At 47.3% G+C, this 21,652-nt stretch overlaps 2 protein-coding genes across 2 annotated transcripts in view; one reads left to right on the forward strand and one right to left on the reverse strand.

The window, feature by feature from the left end:
* Window positions 1–300: 300 nt before the first annotated feature.
* SPMIP3 (sperm microtubule inner protein 3) lies at window positions 301–15,223 on the forward strand (the record flags this gene model as incomplete). The annotated part of the gene is made up of 4 exons (XM_080651071.1): window positions 301–356; window positions 10,074–10,169; window positions 12,549–12,721; window positions 15,132–15,223. 4 exons carry the CDS (start codon window positions 301–303, stop codon window positions 15,221–15,223), a joined length of 417 nt encoding a protein of 138 aa, XP_080507197.1.
* A 3,024-nt stretch (window positions 15,224–18,247) lies between these two features.
* ADSS2 (adenylosuccinate synthase 2) overlaps window positions 18,248–21,652 on the reverse strand; it is a 35,399-nt gene continuing 31,994 nt past the window's right edge. Inside the window, exons 12-13 of the mRNA XM_080651218.1 lie at window positions 20,896–21,045; window positions 18,248–19,375 (exon numbers count right to left, since the gene is read on the reverse strand). Of these exons, the coding sequence (XP_080507344.1) occupies window positions 19,323–19,375; window positions 20,896–21,045 (203 nt within the window). The 3' untranslated portion in view covers window positions 18,248–19,322. The remainder of the gene's footprint in view (window positions 19,376–20,895; window positions 21,046–21,652) is intronic.

The following is a 21,652-nucleotide window of genomic DNA, read 5'->3' on the forward strand; positions in this document are numbered from 1 at the left end:
AGAGAGGAAGGGTGAGGGAGAGAGAGATAGAAACATCAATGAGAGAGAACCATGGATCGGATGCCTCCTGCACGCCCCCTACTGGGGATCGAGCCCGCAACTCATGCATGTGCCCTGACCGGGAATTGAACCCTGACCTCCTGGTTCATAGGTCAATGCTCAACCCCTGAGCCACACCAGCCGGTGATCTCTACTTTGAAGAAGGACTTTGTAGTACCAGATGGCTCTCTCCTGGAAATGTACATACACTTGCCATGGGAACATTCTTCAATTTTTTTTTCTTTCAGAATCCCATTCATCATGACTGCCATCCGGCTGCGAGAATTTGTTGACCGCCACCCAATGATCCCACCCAGGTAACCTCCTTCCAGGGGCAGACAGGCAGGCGCCTGGGGAATCGGAACCGGTCACCTGCTGCTCTGCGATTGGCAGACAGCTGCTGCCAGGGGGCTCTAGTGAAGTTACTCTGGGTTTAGTTGTTAAAAACAAAACTAAAACTAAAAACTCCCACACTCGTGGCAGAATCCAAGCAAGCAGGCAACTCCAAGTCCCCAAAAGATTGAAGGGCGTTGGCTTTTGCTTGGGAAAGGCTTTGGCAAGAAGACTGAGGGACCCCTTTCCTCTGCTTGGAAGCACACCACCCACCCCTGTGCTTCTGCTACACAGGAGGTGACCGCACAGACGGAAACTAGGGCCGAGTATCACTCTTTCTCCAAGTTCATCCGTGGCCTAGGAATAACAAGTCCTGGACATGTCTCATTGGGCTAAGCCAGGGGTGGGCAAACTTTTTGACTCGAGGGCCACAATGGGTTCTTAAACTGGACCGGAGGGCCGGAACAAAAGCATGGATGGAATGTTTATGTGAACTAATATAAATTCAAAGTAAAGGAGCGGAGGGGAGAGCAAGAGAACCGGATAGAACAGCCGGATCAGGCCCGCAGGCCGTAGTTTGCCCACGGCTGGGCTAAGCTCATCTTGCTGAGAGAATTGTACAACAATCTGTAAATTCTAACCCTGCCCGCCCTTCCCCACTCGCCATGGGACCTGCAGAGATTTATAAACTACTAGAGGCCCGGTGCACAAAATTAGTGCACGGCGGGGGGGTGTCCCTTAGCCCAGCCTGCACCCTCTCCAATGTGGGACCCCTCGAGGGATGTCCTACTGCCCATTTAGGCCTGGATTGCTGGCTCCCAACTGCTCGCCTGCCTGCCTTCCTGATTGCCCCTAACTGCTTCTGCCTGCCAGCCTGATCACCCCTAACCACTTCCCTGCCTGCCTGATTGATGCCTAACTGCTCCCCTACCAACCCGATTGCCTCTAACTGCCCTCCCCTGCAGGCCTGGTCACCCCTAACTGCCCTCCCCTGCAGACCTGGTCCCCCCAACTGCTCTCCCCTGCAGGCCTAGTCACCCCCAACTGCTCTCCCCTGCAGGCCTGGGTCCCCCCGAACTGCCCTTCCCTGCAGGCCCAGTGACCCCCAACTTCCCTCCTCTGCTGGCCTGGTCATCCCTAACTGCCCTCCCCTGCAGGCTTGATCACCCCCAACTGCCCTCCCTTGCAGGCCTGGTCCCTCCCAACTGCCCTCCCCTGCTGGCCTGATCGCTCACAACTGCCCTCCCTTGCAGGCCTGGTCCCTCCCCTGCTGGCCATCTTGTGGCAGTAATCTTGTGTCTACATGGGGCCAGCCATCTTGTGTGTTGGAGTGATGGTCAATTTGCATATTACTCTTTTATTAGATAGGATAGACTGGTTTGCCCTGAAGGGTGTCCCGGATCAGGGTAGGGGTTCCCTTGGGGCATGGGGTGGCCTGGGTGAGGGGCCTGTGGTGGTTTGCAGGCTGGCCATGCCCCCCGGAGACCCAAGCAGAGGCCCTGGTATCTGGGATTTATTTATATTCTATAATTGAAACTTTGCAGCCTTGAGTGGAGTCTGCAGCCTTGAGCGGAGTCCACGGCCGGCCAGGGTGTGCGGGAAGCTTGGCTTCCTCCATTGCCAGGAAACCCAAGCTTCCTGCTTGCTCCATGGCCGCAGCCATCTTGGTTGGGTTAATTTGCATACATGCTCCTGATTGGCTGGTGGGCGTGGCTTGTGGGTGTAATGGAGGTATGGTCAATTCGCATATTATTCTTTAATTAGGATAAAATTGGGGTAGGAACCTCATACAGCAAGTGACTTTGGGATCAGCCTCCTACAGCCCCAGTGACTTGGTGGTTTTGAGCAAACCTTGTGTTCATTCTAGTATTTAGTTAATTTTAACAATATTTAGTCAACAAAGGTAAGTTTTTTTGCTTCTAGAAATTATCAAAGGAAGAAGGGGGGCAGGAGGGATCTTGGTTCCTAGGTATTTTGAGAGCCCTTTCAGAGAAAATCCAGAGCCTGCCTCTCGCTCCCTGAAACCCCGAGAGGAGGAAGCAGGGTGGTTCCAGTGGCTCCTGGTTTCTGTCTCCCCACAAATGTTTGGCCTTTCTGTGTGTTTGACATCTGTTTTGTCCACGGTTGGGCCTATTTAACTGTGGTCTCATCTCCTGGGGAAAAATGGAAACAAACTTCCCTTTGTGACTGCTGCCTGGGGCTCAGCGGAACTAACTCAGTCACTGGGCCTGACCTGAGCCAGCCATGGGTAGCCTGAGGGTGTGGGTGGAACGCGGTGTGACAGGCACTGAAGTCGCAAGGCTGGCTGGATTCCGTTCTCTGTGTTCATCCATCAGAGCCCCACTAGGAGGCACCTGTCTGAGCTACATGGGGTGCCCCGCCCACCTTCAGTACTCACTGTGGAGCAGGGCTGTCTATTTTCTGCCTTGGCAGCAATCGTGGGTCCAATCCACCAGCAAGCTCAATCCTGCCTCCAGGATACATCTCCCATGGCAGTGACTCACCATCTCCACTGCCAACCCTGGGTCCAGACCACCATGGCCTCTCCCTTGCTCATCTACACCAACCACCACTCTTATTGTCCTACAACCCATTCTCAGGAGCGAGCTTCATGAAATATAAATAGGATCAAAGCCACCCCCCTTTGCATAAAACCCTGTGATGACTGCATTTTGCATAAAATCCAAACTCGTTGCCAGGGCCTACAAAGCCTACACGAACTGGCCTTGCCCATCTACAAAGCCCCATTGTCTTCTTCCATTCCTTCAACAGGCCACACTCCTTCATTCCTCGGGGCCTTTGGACACGCCCCTTCTCCCTGGATCGTCCCTCCCTGACCCTGCCTGCCCTGTCTTAACTAGCCTCCTGTCACCATCCTGCTTAGGTCCTTATCAGCTGCTCAAAGAGCAATTCCTTAACCACCCTGGCTAGAGAAGCTCTTCTGTACACCTCTCCAGCTCTGTTATTTTTTATTATTATTATTGATTTCAGAAAGGAAGGGAGAGGGAGAGAGAGATAGAAGCATCAGTGATGAGAATCATTGATTGGCTGCCTCCTACATGCCTTCTACTGGAAATGGAGCCTGCAACCCAGGCATGTGCCCTGACCGAATCAAACTGTGACCTCCTGGTTCATAGGTCAATGCTCAACCGCTAAGCCACACCGGCCGGGCTCCAGCTCTGTTTTACTCCATCTCACACCTTTTTTGGAAACATGGCCTCGTGGCCCTTAACAGAACTTATTTTTTTCTTCTTGGTCTCACCCACTGGAATAACAGTTAACACTCATGCAACTCTTACTCTGTGGCAACCACTGTGTTTAACCTTCACAACAACTTTGAAGCGCAGATGAGGAGGTACAACTGAGGCACAGAGCGATTAAGTAACATCCCAAGATCCCACAGCTAGTAAGTGATTGGCAGAGGTGGGATTTGAACCCACTGGCCTGGCTTCAACATCTGTGCTCTTGATCCCTGTGGAGAGTGGCTACAGTGTTTTGGACAAGTCCAAGCCTTGGACTAATGAGAGGACACAGTCCTCTCATGGCCACGTGCAGGTCCCAGCTTGGAGGGCAGAGCCCTCCCAGCACAATGATAGCCAACAGCTATAGTTGTCAGCTTGAACCTATGGTCCGAACGTGGTCCCACGTGCCTGAGTGATGGGGGCTTGATAGAGTTCAGGTGCATGTAATTGAGTAGGATCGAAACTCAGGAGAATGCTGTAAACATCTGACCACGCCCTTACTTTGCCTCGTGGCATCTGGCTATAAAATAAAGACACGGCTTGTACGGGGCGTTGTAGTGAGCTCTCCATCAGCGAGGCTCTCCATCAGAGAGGACAGCGCCCCACCGAGACCCAGCTTTCATTCTCTTGTCTGTCTTTTCTCAATCCGTCACCGCCCCCTCTCAGGGTCACCGAACCTGGCTGAGCTGGCGTGGCTCATAAGGCGCCCTGGGGCTGAGTATGCCATGGCCGTGCCACTTACCACAGATCCCCACACTCCCAGGGGTCCTCAAACTTTTTAAACAGGGGGCCAGTTCACTGTCCCTCAGACTGTTGGAGGGCTGGACTATAGTTTAAAAAAAAAACTATGAACAAATTCCTATGCGCACTGCGGGCCCGGGACGAGTTGGCTGCTAAGCAGGACAGGCAGCGGCACCCAGCGGGCCGGATAAATGTCCTCGGCGGGCTGCATGTGGCCCGCAGGCCGTAGTTTGAGGACCCCTGCTACATCTGGTTAGCTCCCTAGGGGGGCTCGTTTGCCTCTCCCTAAAGCCCACCATCGTCACCTCTACCCAGCTGATTGTCACACATGGTAGGTCCTATGCACATTTGCTGAAAAAAATGAAAGTGAATGAATCCATTCTTCATTGAGAAAAGAAATGTTTCTGTCGTTTATTTGTGGTTTGGTTTCCTGGTGACTGACAGTGCCTGGAGAAGACCCGCCCTTCTGCTGATCCTTTGGCTCAAGCTTTTATCCGATCCATCCTTCAGTGCCCAACCCTGTGCTGGGCAAGACTGAACTTCCACCAGCAGGAGCACCTAATAAAATGAAGTAGGAAGTGGCTCTCAAGTAGCTGTGACCGCGCAGAACGTTCGTAGTAAGAACTATCGTAGATGCAAATGTTAACTCGTGCCGACCCCAAGCCACAGACCCTTCACTAGGGCAGGGCCGGGAACTGCAATGGTCTGTAGAGCCCCGGCTGCCCCTGCAAAGATCACTTCAGGTGGAGTACACTTAGGATCGTGCACAGGATAACAGAAAAAAGAATCGGTGTCAGCATTTTATAAACTCTGATTGGCAGCTGTCTCTGAGGGGTCAAGGGCAGCTCTGAGGTCAGCTCAGCACCTAACAGGTGGGATATCTGAGTCAACAGGACATTCACAGATGCCTCATCGACTCTCACGTCATCGTTGGTGGAGGTGATAGTATCACCCCCACTTGACCGATGAGGAACCTGAAGCTCCCTCTTCCTCGAGGAGATGCGTGGGGACAGGGGCCTTAGGGACGAGGCCCCAGCATGGCGGCCTTCATCTCCTGTCCTCATCAGCTCGTGTCCTGACTGAGTGACTTACTGCCCCCGAGTCTCAGGCTCCTGGCTCATTGGTTGCCTGGATACGGCTTTCCTTCCGGAAGATAAACTCTTGAGTGGGAAGATTTTTATTTATCACCGCTCTATCCCTAGCACGCTGCAGACCCCCGGAGCATGTGTTCTTCTGCATTACACAAACGCATGTTTGTTTCATTGAACTGCAAGCAGCTCCCAGCTAACACTGCCATGTCTTCTTTCTTTTCCTCTTCCTTTAGTCTATGACATCTACTTCCTGCCTGCCCATCAGTCAGGGAGTCATGACTCTGTGGATAGAGCGTTGGCCCACAGACTGACGGGTCCTGGGTTCGATTCAAGTCAAGGGCACGTACTTTGGTTGCAAGTTTGATCCCCGGCCCTAGTCAGGGAATGTGCAGGAGGCAACCAATCAATGTGTCTCTCTCATATCGATGTTTCTCTTTCTGTCTCTCCCTCTCTGTTCCACTCTCCCTAAAAATCAATGGGAAAATATCAGGTGAGGATTAACAAAACAAAACAAAACAAAAAAAACAAACAAAACAAAGACAGTACAAGTAAGAGAATGTAAAATATTCAGCTAAACTCTTCTGAAAAAAGGTAATCATACGTACATATAGATGATTCTGGATGCAACACGGAGTTTGGAGAACTGGGTCTGACTCATGGCTTGGCCGTTGCTGGCGGGTAGTATGCAGAAAGTCCACTCTCCGAGCCTCAGTCCCCTCTTCCACACCAGGTGTGAATATTTACCTGGCAAGGTGACCGTGAGAACTGGATGAGATCATTTCTGCACAGACACTTTGGGCAGCAGGAGGCAGACATAACAGAGAATTGCAGTCACAGCCGCAGCCCACTCGGGCCGTGGGGCCAGGCTCCTGAGGGACAGACACTCCCGACCTCCCCGGGGCATATCGAATGGTGTCTGCGGTTAGTCACCCTCCCAGGGGACAGGTCTGCTCTTGTCTGAACTGAACGCGTCGCCTCAGAGAGCCGAGCTGTCCGGGACTGTAAATAATGCATCAGACACAGCGGACTCCTGCCCCATCCGAGGAGAGCAAAGGCCCGTCTGCAGCTGATGCAGAAACCAAGGGGGTGTGAGCCGAGCCCGAGCCGGGAGGGGCTCCTTGGCCAGGCCGGAGAGCTGGCACGTGTTCTCCAGCCATCCATCAGTTTGCCCCACACCCACCCACCCACCCTGGGAGAGGCCAGGTGCTGACAGCCAGGCGAGGCATTTTCCTGTAGGAGGTAGCAATTCTCTTCCAAAAACTGATGTTTTAGCCTCTTCCTTGGGAGCTTTCTCCTGTTTGAAGGCCACATAGAAGAGGTTGGAAAGTCTAACCAAGGAGTTAGAGGCAAAGTATCCCATCTTCAGCCCCCACCCTCCAACACCCACCTTACACATGTCCCCACTGTCCATTCCTGGGCCAAAACCTGCCCAGGGCCCTCCCCCCCGCCCCCCCTGCCCAACAAGATCAATGGCAGAGCGTTAGCTGGTGCTGGTGGACGGCTCCTCCCCCAAACAGCTTGGGCTGCCACCTTCGCTCTGCGAGGGAAGAAGAGTCCATGGTCAGAGCACAGCCCAGCAAACAGCACAGCAGCCGTGAGAAGCCAGTGCCGCTCTGGAGCTCCATTGGCGTCTAATAAACTGGCACATGGCCCTGGGGAATCATTCAGACCTGGATGGCGCCTACGGAAGCCAGGGCTCCCATCCCGGGCACTCAGAAATGTCATTTGTTCCCAGTATTGTGCCAACTCCTCTCTCTCCTTATGACTCAGTCCCCGCTGTTAGTTACTATCCAGGCCTCAGTCATATTACCCACCGCTGGGCAGGCCCAGACAGCCTGTGGTTTCTCTGAAAATCAGAGCTCCCCGAGGTCCTGTTTGCACAGACAGACAGACCCGCCCTGCTCACAGAGCTTGCCTTTCATACCAGGTAGGAAGCGGGGACCCCACCGGTCCCCACATGCCCCACTCTAACCCCAACTCTGTCCAAGTCTTGACTTCTGAAATTGCCTCACCTGGAATCTTTTCCCCATCCTATTTGCCTCCCCAAACCCTAGACACCTGCCCAAACCCTAGACCCATTGGCCTTTATTCAGACCACTGTTTCGGCACATGAAGAGCATTTTAAGGACAAGAACTGCTGCTGAGTCAGCTAGAACCTAGCAGGGTGTGCAGAGTAGGTTACGTACATTCCTTAAGTGATGTTTGGACTGGAGGTATATAGCTTAAGTTTCCATTCATCGCCAGCACCTATTGGTGAGCTACTTCATGCAAAACCATAAACTACTTTCTACTGACTCTTCCCTGGAATTCTTACAGTGCCTACTGAGCACTCAGAATCTGTGGAAGGTCCTAAAAGACTGCACACCTCACAAACGCTATAGTCATCCAACAATGGCCATCGTCCTGTGTCCCCTCTCCCAGGGAATGGCAGCATCTTCCCAATGCTTGAAGCCTAAGACTAGCCTTGGACAGCTCCCATCTTTTACCTCAATCCTCTTTGCTAACATATCCCCACTCCATCCTCTCCTCGCCATCCACCTTTTCAACACATTGCTCAGAGCTTCACCATGCCCCACATAAACCACTAAAATCTCCTCCTAACCAGCCTTTCTACTCCTAGTCCAGTGGTCGGCAAACTCATTAGTCAACAAAGCAGCAAACCGTGGCTCGCGAGCTGCAGTTTGCCGACCACTATCCTAGTCAGATTGTCCTCAAATTTGTTTTCCACCGCCACCAGTGAAAAACTTTCTAAAATAAAAAGTGTATTATAGCCTGGCTAGTATGGCTCAGTGGTTAAGCATCGACCTATGAACCAAGAGGTCACGGTTCAATTCCTGGTCAGGGCACATGCCCAGAGTTGCGGGCTTGATCCCCAGTGTGGGGCGTGCAAGAGGCAGCCAATCAATGATTCTCTCTCATCATTGATGCCGCCAACTCTCTCTTCCTATCTGAAACCAATCCTATATAATAAAATATGAAAATTGACCATACCTCTGCTACACCCACAAGCCACGCCCACCAGCCAATCAGGAGCGAGCATGCAAATTAACTCAACCAAGATGGCTGCGGCCACGGAGCGAGCAGGAGGCTTGGGTTTCCCCAGCGATGGAGGAAGCAAAGTTCCTGGCCTGCCCTGGCCTCCGCTGAAGGCTACAAAGTTTCAATTATAGAAGATAAATAAATCCCAGATACTAGGGCCTCCGCTTGGGTTGCAGGGGGGCGTGGCCAGCCTGCAAACCACCACAGACCCCTCACCCAGGCCACCCCATGCCCCAAGGGAACCCCCACCCTGAGCCAGGACACCCTTCAGGGCAAACCAGCTGGCCCCCACCCATGCACCAGGCCTCTATCTATCTAATAAAAGAGTAATATGCAAATTGACCATCACTCCAACACACAAGATGGCTGCCCCCATGTGGACACAATATGGCTGCCAAAAGATGGCCAGCAGGGGAGGGCAGTTGGGAGGGACCAGGCCTGCAAGGGAGGGCAGTTGGGGGCGATCAAGCCTGCAGGGGAGGGCAGTTAGGGGTGACCAGGCCGGCAGAGGAGGGAAGTTGGCGGCAACCGGGCCTGCAGGGAAGGGCAGTTCGGGGTGACCAGGCCTGCAGGGGAGAGCAGCTGGGGGGAAGGAGGGACCAGGCCTGCAGGGGAGGGCAGTTAGGGGTGACCAGATATGCAGGTAAGGGCAGTTAGGGGTGACCAGGCCTGCAGGGGAGGTCAGTTAGGGGCAAACAGGCTGGCAGGGGACCAGTTAGGCATCAATCAGGCTGGCAGGGAAGTGGTTAGGGGCAATCAGGAAGGCAGGCAGGCGAGCAGTTGGGAGCCAGCAGTCCTGGATTGTGAGAGGGATGTCTGACTGCCCGTTTAGGCCCGATCCTGGTTCGGGCCTAAACGGGCAGTCGGACATCCCTCGAGGGGTCCCAGATTGGAGAGGGTGCAGGCTGGGCTGAGGGACACCCCCCCCCCGTGCACAAATTTCATGCACCAGGCCTCTAGTATATATATATATATATATATATATATATATATATATATATGTGTGTGTGTGTGTGTGTGTGTGTGTGTGTATATATTTCTTTTTTTTTGGTAGAGAAGATCATATAAGAAACCCCCATTTTCTAATTTCCACTTTTCAACTATGATCAACATTTGCCCCACTGGTTTTAAATATCATTGCTTTTTTTTTTCCTGATATTTTGAAACTGACACGTCAAATATTTCCTTATGATTCCTGAAAACTGAATAAAAAAGACATTCCCATCAAGAAAGTCCAAGGGGGTATAGCATTGGGAAGGTAGTCGATAATATTTCAATAATTTTATGTGGTGCCAGGTGGGTACTAGACTTATCGGGGGGATCACTTTATAAATTATACAAAGGTCTCGTCACTATGCTATGCACCTGAAACCAACATAATATTTAATGTCAACTGTAATTAAAATACAGTCTTGAAATAAAAAATAATTAACTAATTAATTAAAAGTTGGGGGGGGGAGGGAGTCCAAGGAGTTCTGTGCCAGGAAATTGGGGCAAAGACCGAATGTCTTCTTGAATTACATCCCACTGGCATTCCTCTCTAAAAAACTGATCGTAGTAATTGCCTTTTTCTCACTTTCTCCACCAGCCCACTCATTGCTCGTCAAGGAAAGGATCTCCTTGGCTACCTCCCTGGGCAGCTGGCACGAATCCATGTTGTTTCCACTGTAAGGAGCTCTCCCAGGTGAGACACCTAACAATTACACTAAAGTTAGAATAACACATTTTTTTAAACAGGAATCACATGTACACTAATAAAAGAGAAATATGCAAAATGACCATACCTCCACAATGCCCATCAGCCAATCAGGAGTGAGTATGCAAATTAACCCAACAAAGATGGCAAGTTAATTTGTATACGCAGGCGGGGAGTGGTGGGTGGGGCAGGACGCCTGCTATGAGGGGGAGGCTAGGGGGACTGAGGGAGCTACAGGAGTGGCGCTCCAGCCGGGAGCGAAGCCAGGGGAAGGAAAGCCTATTCTTGCACGAATCTTTGTGCAACAGGCCTCTAGTTTTGTAATAACAAAAATTAGTATGAGAACAATAATAATAATTATTTGATGAATAGAAAACATTTAGAAGGAAATACACCAAACTGTTAACAACAGTTATTTATGAGTGGTGAGATGAATGGTGTTTGTGTTTTATATTTTATTTTCCAGATTTTCTCTAGTGAGCATATATTACTTTTATAGTCAGCAATAAATATGGATCTTTACTAAATTATCTAAGAAATGTAATCACCATGAGTTTAGAGTTTCAACTTAGTCAAATAATTTAACTTTTCCTGAGTCTGTTCCCTTCTCAGTAAAGTTACAAATTTGACCCGAATGGTTTCTGCCTCTGTGGATATAATTTTAACAACAACAAAAAAGATACTTTGATGTTGCGTTCTAGTTTGTACAGGCTGGAAACCACAGGAGTTAAAAGCAGCAATTTGAGTAACTTTATGAAATGTTTGATCTTGGACAATTTTCATTGCATCTCCGAGTCTATTTTCTTATCTGTTAAACAAAATAATTGATATAAAATCCCAGAGCATAGTAGGCACTGAAAATATGATTGCTATTACTCTGAGTTCATCTGGCATATTTTACAAATTTCTTTTTCTCTTAATTGCCTTTGATATAATCAACTCCTGGTTATCCTCCATGCACAGACAAGAGCGCCCTGGCATCCATACAGCAGCACAGAGTCTGAACTGAATAGATGGCACCGGAAGTAGTTTTAGAGGTCAATCGGATCCAATTAGATGAGGAGGATGCAGCCCAGAGAAGGAGCATGTCTTGCTTGAGGTGCAGTTGGTTAGCATAAAAGCTGAGACTGGAATCTATCCACATTTTCTGATTCCCAGTTCAAAGCCCTTTGCTCCAACTCAAATACATACTTGACTCTGAAAAACCAAGGGGGAAACCTAGTGCAAATGTCAATCAATTATTTTATTAAGTTTCTAGATAAGAATAAGAATAAGAAGGAAGCCCGACTATTGTGGCTCAGTGGTTGAGCGTCGAGCTATGAGCCAGGAGGTCATGGTTCAATTCCTGGTCAGGGCACATGCCCAGGTTGCAGACTCCATCCCCAGTGTGGGTCGTGCAAGAAGTGGCCGATCAATGATTCTCTCTCATCATTGATGTTTCTCTCTCTCTCTCCCTCTCCCTTCTTCTCTGAAATAAATAAATATATATATATATACACATACACACTAGAGGCCCGGTGCACAAAATTCATGCACGGGTGTGTGTCCCTCAGCCCAGTCTGCACCCTCTCCAATCTGGGACCCCTCAAGGGATGTCCTACTGCTGGTTTACAGGGATGGGGCCTAAACAGGCAGTTGGACATCCCTCTCACAATCCAGGACTGCTGGCTACGAACTGCTTGCCTGCTTGCCTTCCTGATTGCCCCTAATCACTTCTGCCTGCCAGCCTGATCACCGCCTAACCACTCCCCTGCCAGCCTGATTGCCACTAACTGCCCTCCCCTGCTGGCCTGGTCACCCCTAAATGCCCTCCCTTGCAGGCCTGGTCCCTCCCAACTGCCCTCCCCTGCTGGCCTGATCGCCCCCAACTGCCCTCCCTTGCAGGCCTGGTCCCTCCCAACTGCCCTCTCCTGCTGGCCTGATTGTCCACAACTGCCCTCCCTTGCAGACCTGGTCCCTCCCAACTGCCCTCCCCTGTTGGCCTTGTCATGGCCATCTTGTGTCCACATGGGGGCAGCCATCTTTGACCACATGGGGGCAGCCATCTTGTGTGTTGGAGTGATGGCTAATTTGCATATTACTCTTTCATTAGATAGGATATTTTAAAAGAATACAAAAGAAAAGAAAAGCAGGTTGCCTTCTGTGACCCGTGACTGGGAGAGAAGGGCTGCAAAGGGAGGGACAGGGGACTGGAACCCCTGAGCCATCTACTGACAGCTTGGCTAGGGCTGGCCTTGATTGACGGAGTCTGGCCAACACTGTCCTGGTGGCCTCCTGGCTACTTCCAGGGAATGGATTTCAGCTGATGAGAAAATGGAAAGCTTTTCTCTGACTGGGTGTTCAGCAAGGTGTTACTCTTTTCATTAGATCTCTCATAGACTTGGCCATGCCACCCGAGGGGAAACATCAGTGTCAGCCTCAACTAGACCAACAAACTCTCATCCGATATATTTGTTTTCGAAGACACTCCAAGCCTGCCGAACCATGGTACAAAGAAACCACGTACCAAAAACACTATTCTCTGCCATTTTACACGACTGGTAAGTCAAGCCAACTGCTTTTACTCTCTGAGACCAACCCCGCCTGGGCCGCAGAGAAGCAACTAGTTGGGGAGAGGAGGAGGGGTGTGTCCCGGTGCAGGAAGAATGGTGAGGTCGGCCCAAGGGCATCCTCCTCCTTTCCTAGCTCCCTGTAGACTTCAGGAATGCAGATATACAAATGTCCCTGAGAGGAGGCAGCTCAAGTCTGATCACTCCTCACATATTGTTGAGGAACTCTACTCATTCTCAATATATATACATTTTTTTATTGTTTTCAGAGAGGCAGGGAGAAGGAAAGAGAGATAGAAACATCAAGGATGAGAGAGAATCATTGATCTGTCTCCTGCAGGCCCCCTACTAGGGATTGCAACCCAGGCATGTACCCTGATTGGGAATTGAACCAGTGACCTCTTGGTTCATGAATTGATGTTCAACCACTGAGCCACACCAGCTCAGCTTCATTTTATTTTTCAATGATGACTTTCAAAGAAGGCACCACCCCAAATCCATATGAACTGTAATTTCACTTTGTCAAATGGTGTGAACATCTTAAAAAATCATTTCCCTTGTTCCTTCCACCCCCGATCTGTTTCAGATGCTAGTATTTCAGGTTTGCTAGCATTCACTGTGGGCATACATATTCACTAAATGGAATGTCACAAGGAAGTCTCCAGAAGTTCGGTGTGTGTTCTGAGAACATTTACTGTTGGATTTGCCTGGCTAACTGTGTACAATTCAGCTCCATTGTAACTTCTACAATGAGGAGCTCTAAGGCTCCCACTTCTAAACTACTTTGATATATGTCCCTGGAATACTTGGTAATTTTCAAGGTCAGAGTTGCTGTTCAACTCCACAGCAAGCCTTGAGAAGTTAAATGGTTACGAATCACATACAGGATCACACTTAAATTAGATTTTAAAAATCCTCCAGGGATAGCAGTTCTAGTTGTACTCTCTGGGCTAATGAAATGTTATTAGTTCTTAATAGCAAGAAATGTTTGTTTGTTTAAATGCTGTTGAAGTGCTATGGGAGGTGGAATAGAACTGTGACAAGATTAGGGACTTAGCGGCCTGATGATCCTGGGTCAAATAGGGGCTCCTTCTCTTCCAAGTCCTGTAAACTTGGGCACATTAATTAATCTATTTGAGGTGGTGGTAATATCAGTGAGGGTTACTGTGAATATGTGTTAATGTAAGCAAAATACCTAATACAGAGCATAGCACTGTACATACAAGTCTTGTTACAACGCTGAGGTTGAAACACTCTGGTATTTTTTTTTTTTTTTTTGATTTTTAGAGAGAGGAAGGCAGAAGGAGAGTGATAGCAACATTGATGAGAGACAAACATCAATCGGCTGCCTCCTGCACACCCCCTACTGGGGTTTGAGCCTGCAACCTGGTATGTGCCCTGACCGGGAATCGAACCAGTAACCTCTTGGTTCATAGGTCGACGACACTCAGCCACACCAACCAGGTGAAACACTCTGGTCTTTGATTCATTAAGCGTAGATGCAATGATTGCTGTCTTCCACCCAAGCTCTCCTTTACATAAGCAGAACTCTTAGTGGTTATAGACAAGATAGGAGGAATGCCAATGGGTGTGAATTTAGGGATGGCAACAACTGCAGTTTGATACAAAGAAAGTGGCCCATTTATAATGAACAGTTTAAAGGGTTTGGGGGAAATCTAGAATTAGGAAGTCAAAATGCAAATTTGTGATTTATTTTCATTCCATTTTTACATAACTCAGTATTATGAACCAGAGATTAATCCACATAAATAGTCCCTTGGCCCTAGCTCAGCCGTGGGCAAACTACGGCCCACAGGCCGGATCCAGCCCGTTCGGCTGTTCTATCCGGCCCGCGAAGCCGAAAGAGCAGAGGGTTCTCTTGCTCTCCCCTCCGCTCCTTTACTTTGAATTTATATTAGTTCACACAAACACTCCATCCATGCTTTTGTTCCGGCCCTCCGGTCCAGTTTAAGAACCCATTGTGGCCCTCGAGTCAAAAAGTTTGCCCACCCCTGCCCTAGCTGGTTTGGCTCAGTGGATAGAGTGTCGGCCTGCAGACTAACAGATCCCGGGTTCAATTCCAGTCAAGGGCACATGCCTGGGTTGCGGGCTCAATCCCCAATGGGGGGTGTGCAGGAGGCAGCCGATCAGTGATTCTCTCTCATTGATGTTTCTTTCTCTCCCTCTCCTTTCATCTCTGAAATCAATAAAAGTATATTAAAAAATAAATAAAATAAAAATAACCCTTTGACTAAGTCCTTTTTCACATAGCTTTTAAACATATTCCTTTGTCTTAAATCCCCTAAGTTTTTTTGTATACAATTGCTGTTGAAATGACAGTGAGTTAAAATTTAGGAGTGAGTAGTCCTAAAGTAAATCATTGATTTGTTTTAAATTCCAGATTGGGACCAGAAATTAGGCACAGTTTCATCGAATCGTCGACCAATCAACTCACTGCCAGAGTTCTGCTGTTGTGAAGAGAGGTGGCGCTGAAATAAAAGCTTTAAACCAAAATAGCTATGGCGTGTTTTTTTTTTGTTTTTTTTAATATATTTTATTGGTTTATTACAGAGAGGAAGGGAGAGGGATAGAGAGTTAGAAACATCGATGAGAGAGAAACATCGATCAGCTGCCTCCTGCACACCCGCTACTGGGGATGTGCCCGCAACCAAGGTACATGCCCTTGACTGGAATCGAACCTGGGACCCTTCAGTCCGCAGGCCGATGCTCTATCCACTGAGCCAAACCAGTCAGGGCAGCTATGGCGTTTGAAAACAATATTTGGCGTTCTTAGGTGACTCTTTTAGACTAAAACCATGATAACAGACCTACTTTTTCTTTTTAATACATTTTTATTGATTTCAGAGAGGAAAGGAGAGGAGGAGAGAGAGATAGAAACACCAATGATGAGAGAGAATCATTGATTGACTGCCTCCTGCACGCCCCTGGGCAGATGCCCTGATCGGGAATTGAACCGTGACCTCCTGGTTTATAGGTTGAAGCTCAACCACTGAGCCACGCTGGCCGGGCAGAACTACTTTTAATTTCCGTGTGTATCCAATGGTTAGGATCCTAAAATATTTACATGTTGCAAGTTCTTTCCAGATTAAGTTGGTCATCCCAGGGCACAGAATCAACACCCAGCCCCACTACCAGTCTTGCGGCTGGTTGCTGGAAAACTGTCTTACATTTAGTCCAGTGGTTCTACGTGGGGCCAGGTAGGAATATAATCGCATCCGCTTGATAACTGCATCGCTGGGAGAGGAAAAAAGAACTGGGGATGTGGCCAAGGAGGGAGGCCCTAGAGATGCTCGGGATGCAGAAACCCAGGTAAGGCACAGGACTGTAGTGAGATGTGAGACGGGTGGAGGAGAGAGGGGAGAACTTACTGAAAGTCTGTGTACAGAGTTACCGCTCCTGCCCTAGCTGGTTTGGCTCAGTGGATAGAGTGTCGACCTGTGGACTGAGGACCTCAGGTTCCATTCCGGCCAAGGGCACATGTCCCGGTTGCGGGCTCGATCCCAAGTAGGGGGCGTGCAGGAGGCAGCCAATGATTCTCTCTCATCATTGATGTTTCTATCTTTCTCTCCCTCTCCCTTCCTCTCTGAAATCAATAAATATATCTATAATAATAAAAGCGTAATATGCTAATTAGACCAGACGTCCTTCCCGATGACCTTCTGGATGAAGCAGGGGCTGCGAGGGAAGCCCACGTCCTGGGTGCCAGAGGGAAGCCGGTGCCAGCGGCTGGGGGAAGGACAATCTACTCTTGCATGAATTTTGTGCATTGGGCCTCTAGTATTTAAAATAAGAGCTGCCACTCCTATCCTTGGGAGAAAGCTGACAACTAGGCATCAAGTCCCCAGGCCAAAAGCTAGAGGTTCTTCTCTAAGCAATTAAATCCCAAAGAAAAGAATCCTACCTTCTGGCCCCTGAGATCCCCATCATACTAGTTGGTTCCCAACTCAATACCCCAAAGTGAAGCCTACCAGTCAAAAGCTCCCCGCAAGAAGAGTTTCATATAGCTTTGCATTGTCTCAGTCTTAGTTCTAAAGAGCCAACCAAGGTCACTGGAGTTGAAAAAAAAAAAAAATAAGTTACACTTTATGGGTAAAAATTTAGTACACTCCTGGCTCAAAGAATGGGTTATTTCCATCTGCTTCTGGACCTTTGTGAAAATGTTTCAATATGGCAATGCTTACAGCCAGATAAGAATGTGGACTTTAACACGCTTACTTCTGCCTGGCCGGTGTGGCTCAGTGGTTGAGTGTTGTCCTATGAACCAGGTGGTCACAGTTCGACTCCCAGTCAGGGAACATGTCCGGTTGCGGGCTCCCTTCTGTGCAGGAGGCAGCCGATCAATGATTCTCTCTCATATTTGTTATTTCTATCTCTCCTCCTGTCCTCTCTGAAATCAATAAAAATATATTTAAACAAACAAAACACATGCTTACTTCTAATGGAGCTTACATCTCTGGGCAGCTAATCTAATTTAAAGTCCAAGTAGGAAGATGAAAAAGCAAGAAGAAATAAAAGCCAAGTCAACTTCCATTAGAATAAGTAAACATTAGTTATTATGTACCAAGTATAAATTATTATTTTATATAAAGGTCATTACTGATCAGCAGTGGGCTTTGTAACATCATCTGTACTATCCTTTTTACTTATTAAATCCAACAAGGCTGCTCTTATTTTAATACTAGAGGCCCGGTGCACGAAATTCGTGCACGGGGTGGGGGGTGTCCCTCAGCCCAGCCTGCACCCTCTCCAATCTGGAACCTCTCTCACAATCCAGGACTGCTGGCTCCCAACTGCTCGCCTGCCTGCCTTCCTGATTGCTCCTAACCCCTTCTGCCTGCCAGCATGATCACCCTCTAACCACTCCCCTGCCAGCCTGATTGATGCCAAACTGGTCCACTGCCAGCCTGTTTGCCCCTAACTGCCCTCCCCTGCAGGCCTGGTGGCTCCTAACCATCCTCCCCTGCAGGCCTGGTCCCCCCCAACTGCTCTCCACTGCAGGCCTGGGTCCCCCCAATTGCCCTTCCCTGCAGGCCTGGGTCCCCCCCAACTGCCCTTCCCTGCAGGCCCAGTCACCCCCAACTTCCCTCCTCTGCCGGCCTGGTCACCCCTAACTGCCCTCCCCTGCAGGCTTGATCACCCCCAACTGCTCTCCCTTGCAGGCCTGGTCCCTCCCAAGTGCCCTCCCCTGCTGGCCATCCTGTGGTGGCCATCTTGTGTCCACATGGGGGCAGGATCTTTGACCACATGGGGGCAGCCATCTTGTGTGTTGGAGTGACAGTCAATTTGCATATTATTCTTTTATTAGATAGGATTTTTCTTGAACTAAGTATTAATTAAAAATATATCTAGTGAAGATAAAATGTATTTAAATGTTTTCAAAGATTCTGTTCTTGCTCTCCCCTCCTTATCCCCCCACACAGCAGGGATAAAGCTCCTTCTTATATACACTAGTATTACCACTACTTCTCTTGCTGTAACAAAAACACAATACAAGTATACTAGAAATATCTGGTTCTTTTTAATCAGCTATTGATGGAATAATAAAATAAATTTAAGTGGCACCTAATTTAACATTCAAGATAGTTCACTGAAGGATAATCTACAACATAATATGTTAAGCCTAATTGTTAAAATAACACCTCTTTTTAATTTTTTTCCCATGAAAAGAGAAATAAAGGCATGACCAACAATTTGGGTTCATTTGGACACTTACAGATGATTTTGTAGGCATACTGGCAGGCACAATGTTGAAAAAACAATGCACTAGATTTAAAAATAATGGTAAGGTAAAACAGGAAACCAATTCATTTCAGATTTAATATCTGATATTAAAGAAAATATTCACCAAATATCACAATAGATCTTTTAATGACTTTTTTTAACATTAAGAGTACTGTATTAGCGAACACCTTATCTCTTTGAACATTTGTTCAATGTATTAAATAATTTATAGAGAGAAATAAGTTTTGTGTTCTATACAAATTAAAGGACCCATGAATACATCACCCTCCCCCCGCCAAAGCTCGAATTCGCAATGGTCTTAGCAGAAAATAAACAATTCACAATTTAAACAGAATTCATAGCATTACAAAAGTTTACAGAACTCCTCTCTTATCATTTTTTCTAACAGCAAAGGTTACAATGACAGAACTGAAAAATCAGAATGTAAAAATATTTGTGCAAAACTGCATTAATTGTTCTTACCATTTAATAGAGGTAAAACCTATGAACACACAAGGACGATAATAAAGAAAAACTACATTGAAAGTCATTCTATTTTGGGTTTCAAACAACATGGATTATACTATTACTAAACATGAAAGGAAATGTGGCACCATGAGCAGCAGGAGCAACAGATGATTTCGGCAATTGTGCCAGCCAAGGAAGTTGACACTGGAATATGCCGAAGCTTACCTCCACACCAGCCATCCATCTTAAAGACTGGAAACAACTATAGGGCTTACAATGCACGTCAATGTCTTTATTCTTGAAGTTTGTAGATCATAATGACATAGTTAAGAAAGTCCTTTGCCCCCTTCTCAAGGAGTGTTTCTTGTGTAACTGGAAATCCTTAGAAGAGTTGAATCATAGACTCTCTGGACTTCCCTACACCAATCCATTTAACTGAGAGAGGAAAATAAAGTAGAAGAATTGTATTAATTCGTTTATAATGTTGTATCTTTGGGATAAGAGACATCCCGCCCCCTCCCTTTTCTCATTGTCACCATTTAACTTTGTCCTAGGTGACTTTCGTTCCCTTTTGTTCTATTCTGTAGTAGATGGTGCCAATTTCTAAACCATTAGGATGTGCAGGTGAGATCCAGCACAGAGTAGTTTGCTTTACCAGTTCCTGTTTTAATCCACAATATTTACAATTCCTCAATTCCTAATAATTAGGATAAAAAATATTGGCCCAAACCAGCAGAGACCTAAAGAACCTTTGATTAAGTTCCTAATAACTAGAAAAGATAAGCCCATTTGAAGAATGGATGATGCTAAGATGATACTGAAGTGTCACAGTACCTTTTATACCTCATAAAAGTAGAACTTTCCGGAAGAGAACACTGTGTTAACTTGCACAGCCTTAGGAATTGCCTACTGTACCAGCCTATAGGCATCTCTAGTCATCTGCACCTCCTGGGCAAATCTTAGGATTTTTACAGAATCACTGTTAAATTCATTGTTATATTTCAAACAATGTTGACTAAGGGTGAGTTGACTGAATTTGACAAACTAGAAGGGGCAGGTAGCAATATGGAAAACATAATTTATGTTTGAGATGAAAAATCAGAATAGCCGAAACCGGTTTGGCTCAGTGGATAGAGCGTCGGCCTGCAGACTGAAGGGTCCCGGGTTCGATTCCGGTCAAGGGCATGTACCTTGGTTGCGGGCACATCCCCAGTGGGAGGTGTGCAGGAGGCAGCTGATCGATGTTTCTCTCTCATCGATGTTTCTAGCTCTCTATCCTTCTCCCTTCCTCTCTGTAAAATATCAATAAAATATATTTTAAAAAAAAAATCAGAATAGATTATATGGAGGATACGTCCCACCCACTTCACTTTCTGTCTCTCGGATCCTCATCAGTGCAAATAAAAGGGAAAAAGCAATGTGTTAAAACAAAGACTTCACATAGCTAGTCACAGCCATAACCTGGTTATGCCTAATCCTCTGGCCAGCTGACATTTTTTTATTCTCTATTCTTCTCTTACATTTTTTCAAACTAGAGTTCCTATCTTCTGTACCTATTATTTTCTAATGTCTAGTCAGGAAACTCCTCCAATTCTCAATGGTGAGTTAACTCCAAATGAAAAAAAACACACGCTATTTTTGGTGGTAATGAAGACACAAAAGGAGGTGATTTAAGAGGGAGAAGGAAACAAGAATCAATGTCATAGGGTGAAAAGCAGACTAACAGAATTAAGACAGGGTCAAAAATGGTGAGAGGAATCTATTACTTCAGGCACATGAAGGATTAGAGAAAGATGATTATATTTATTCTGAAGAATAAAATTATTTCTTCCTGGGCATCTATGCAAATCACAAGTGCTCTATGAATAATAATTTCTTATCCTATTTCAAAAGTAGACAGTCCAGTCAAAAGCAGAGAAAGCAAAGACAGTTGTTCGTACACTGTTTCTATTTACCTGGAATCTGAAGCTCATCTTCAATAAATCGAACGTAATTTTGTGCGTTAACAGGCAGCTCTTTAAACGTCCTTGCATTTGATATGTCTGTGGTCCATCCTGGAAGAGTCTTATATTGAACTTCAACTTTATTTAAGATCTCTTGGTTTGCTGCAAGTTAAAGAGCAAGTATATTAGCTCATGCTGTACACTGCCCATTGTCCAACAACTTTTTGGTATCTCATAGTTTCACAATCTCTTATTAAAATCTTTGAAGCCAGATGCATTTTGCAATTAGAAATTTTCAGAGTTTAGAAAGGAAAACAGTGCACCTGGGGTGGAGTTTTATAATCAAGCATATTTCTACAGCAACACAGGATTATGCACTGCAAGCAGATGGATTATTGGTTTCAACACCGTGATCTGTGGAATGTCCGCAGGCTCCCGGAAAGAAGGCTACCCTTGTTCTCATCTGGGAAATCTCTTGCTTCTGTGACTGTGTGCCAAAGCTTAGGTGGAACTTCCTTCATTCGTCTCACCAAACTATTGTCTCTGCATCCCCTAGGACACTGGTCGGCAAACTCATTAGTCAACAGAGCCAAATATCAACAGTACAACGATTGAAATTTCTTTTGAGAGCCAAATTTTTTAAACTTAAGCTTCTTCTAACGCCACTTCTTCAAAATAGACTCGCCCAGGCCATGGTATTTTGTGGAAGAGCCACACTCAAGGGGCCAAAGAGCCGCATGTGGCTCGCGAGCCACAGTTTGCAGACCAC

The sequence above is a fragment of the Plecotus auritus genome, assembly GCF_963455305.1.
Source record: "Plecotus auritus genome assembly, chromosome: 14".
Taxonomy (NCBI): Eukaryota; Metazoa; Chordata; class Mammalia; order Chiroptera; family Vespertilionidae; genus Plecotus; species Plecotus auritus.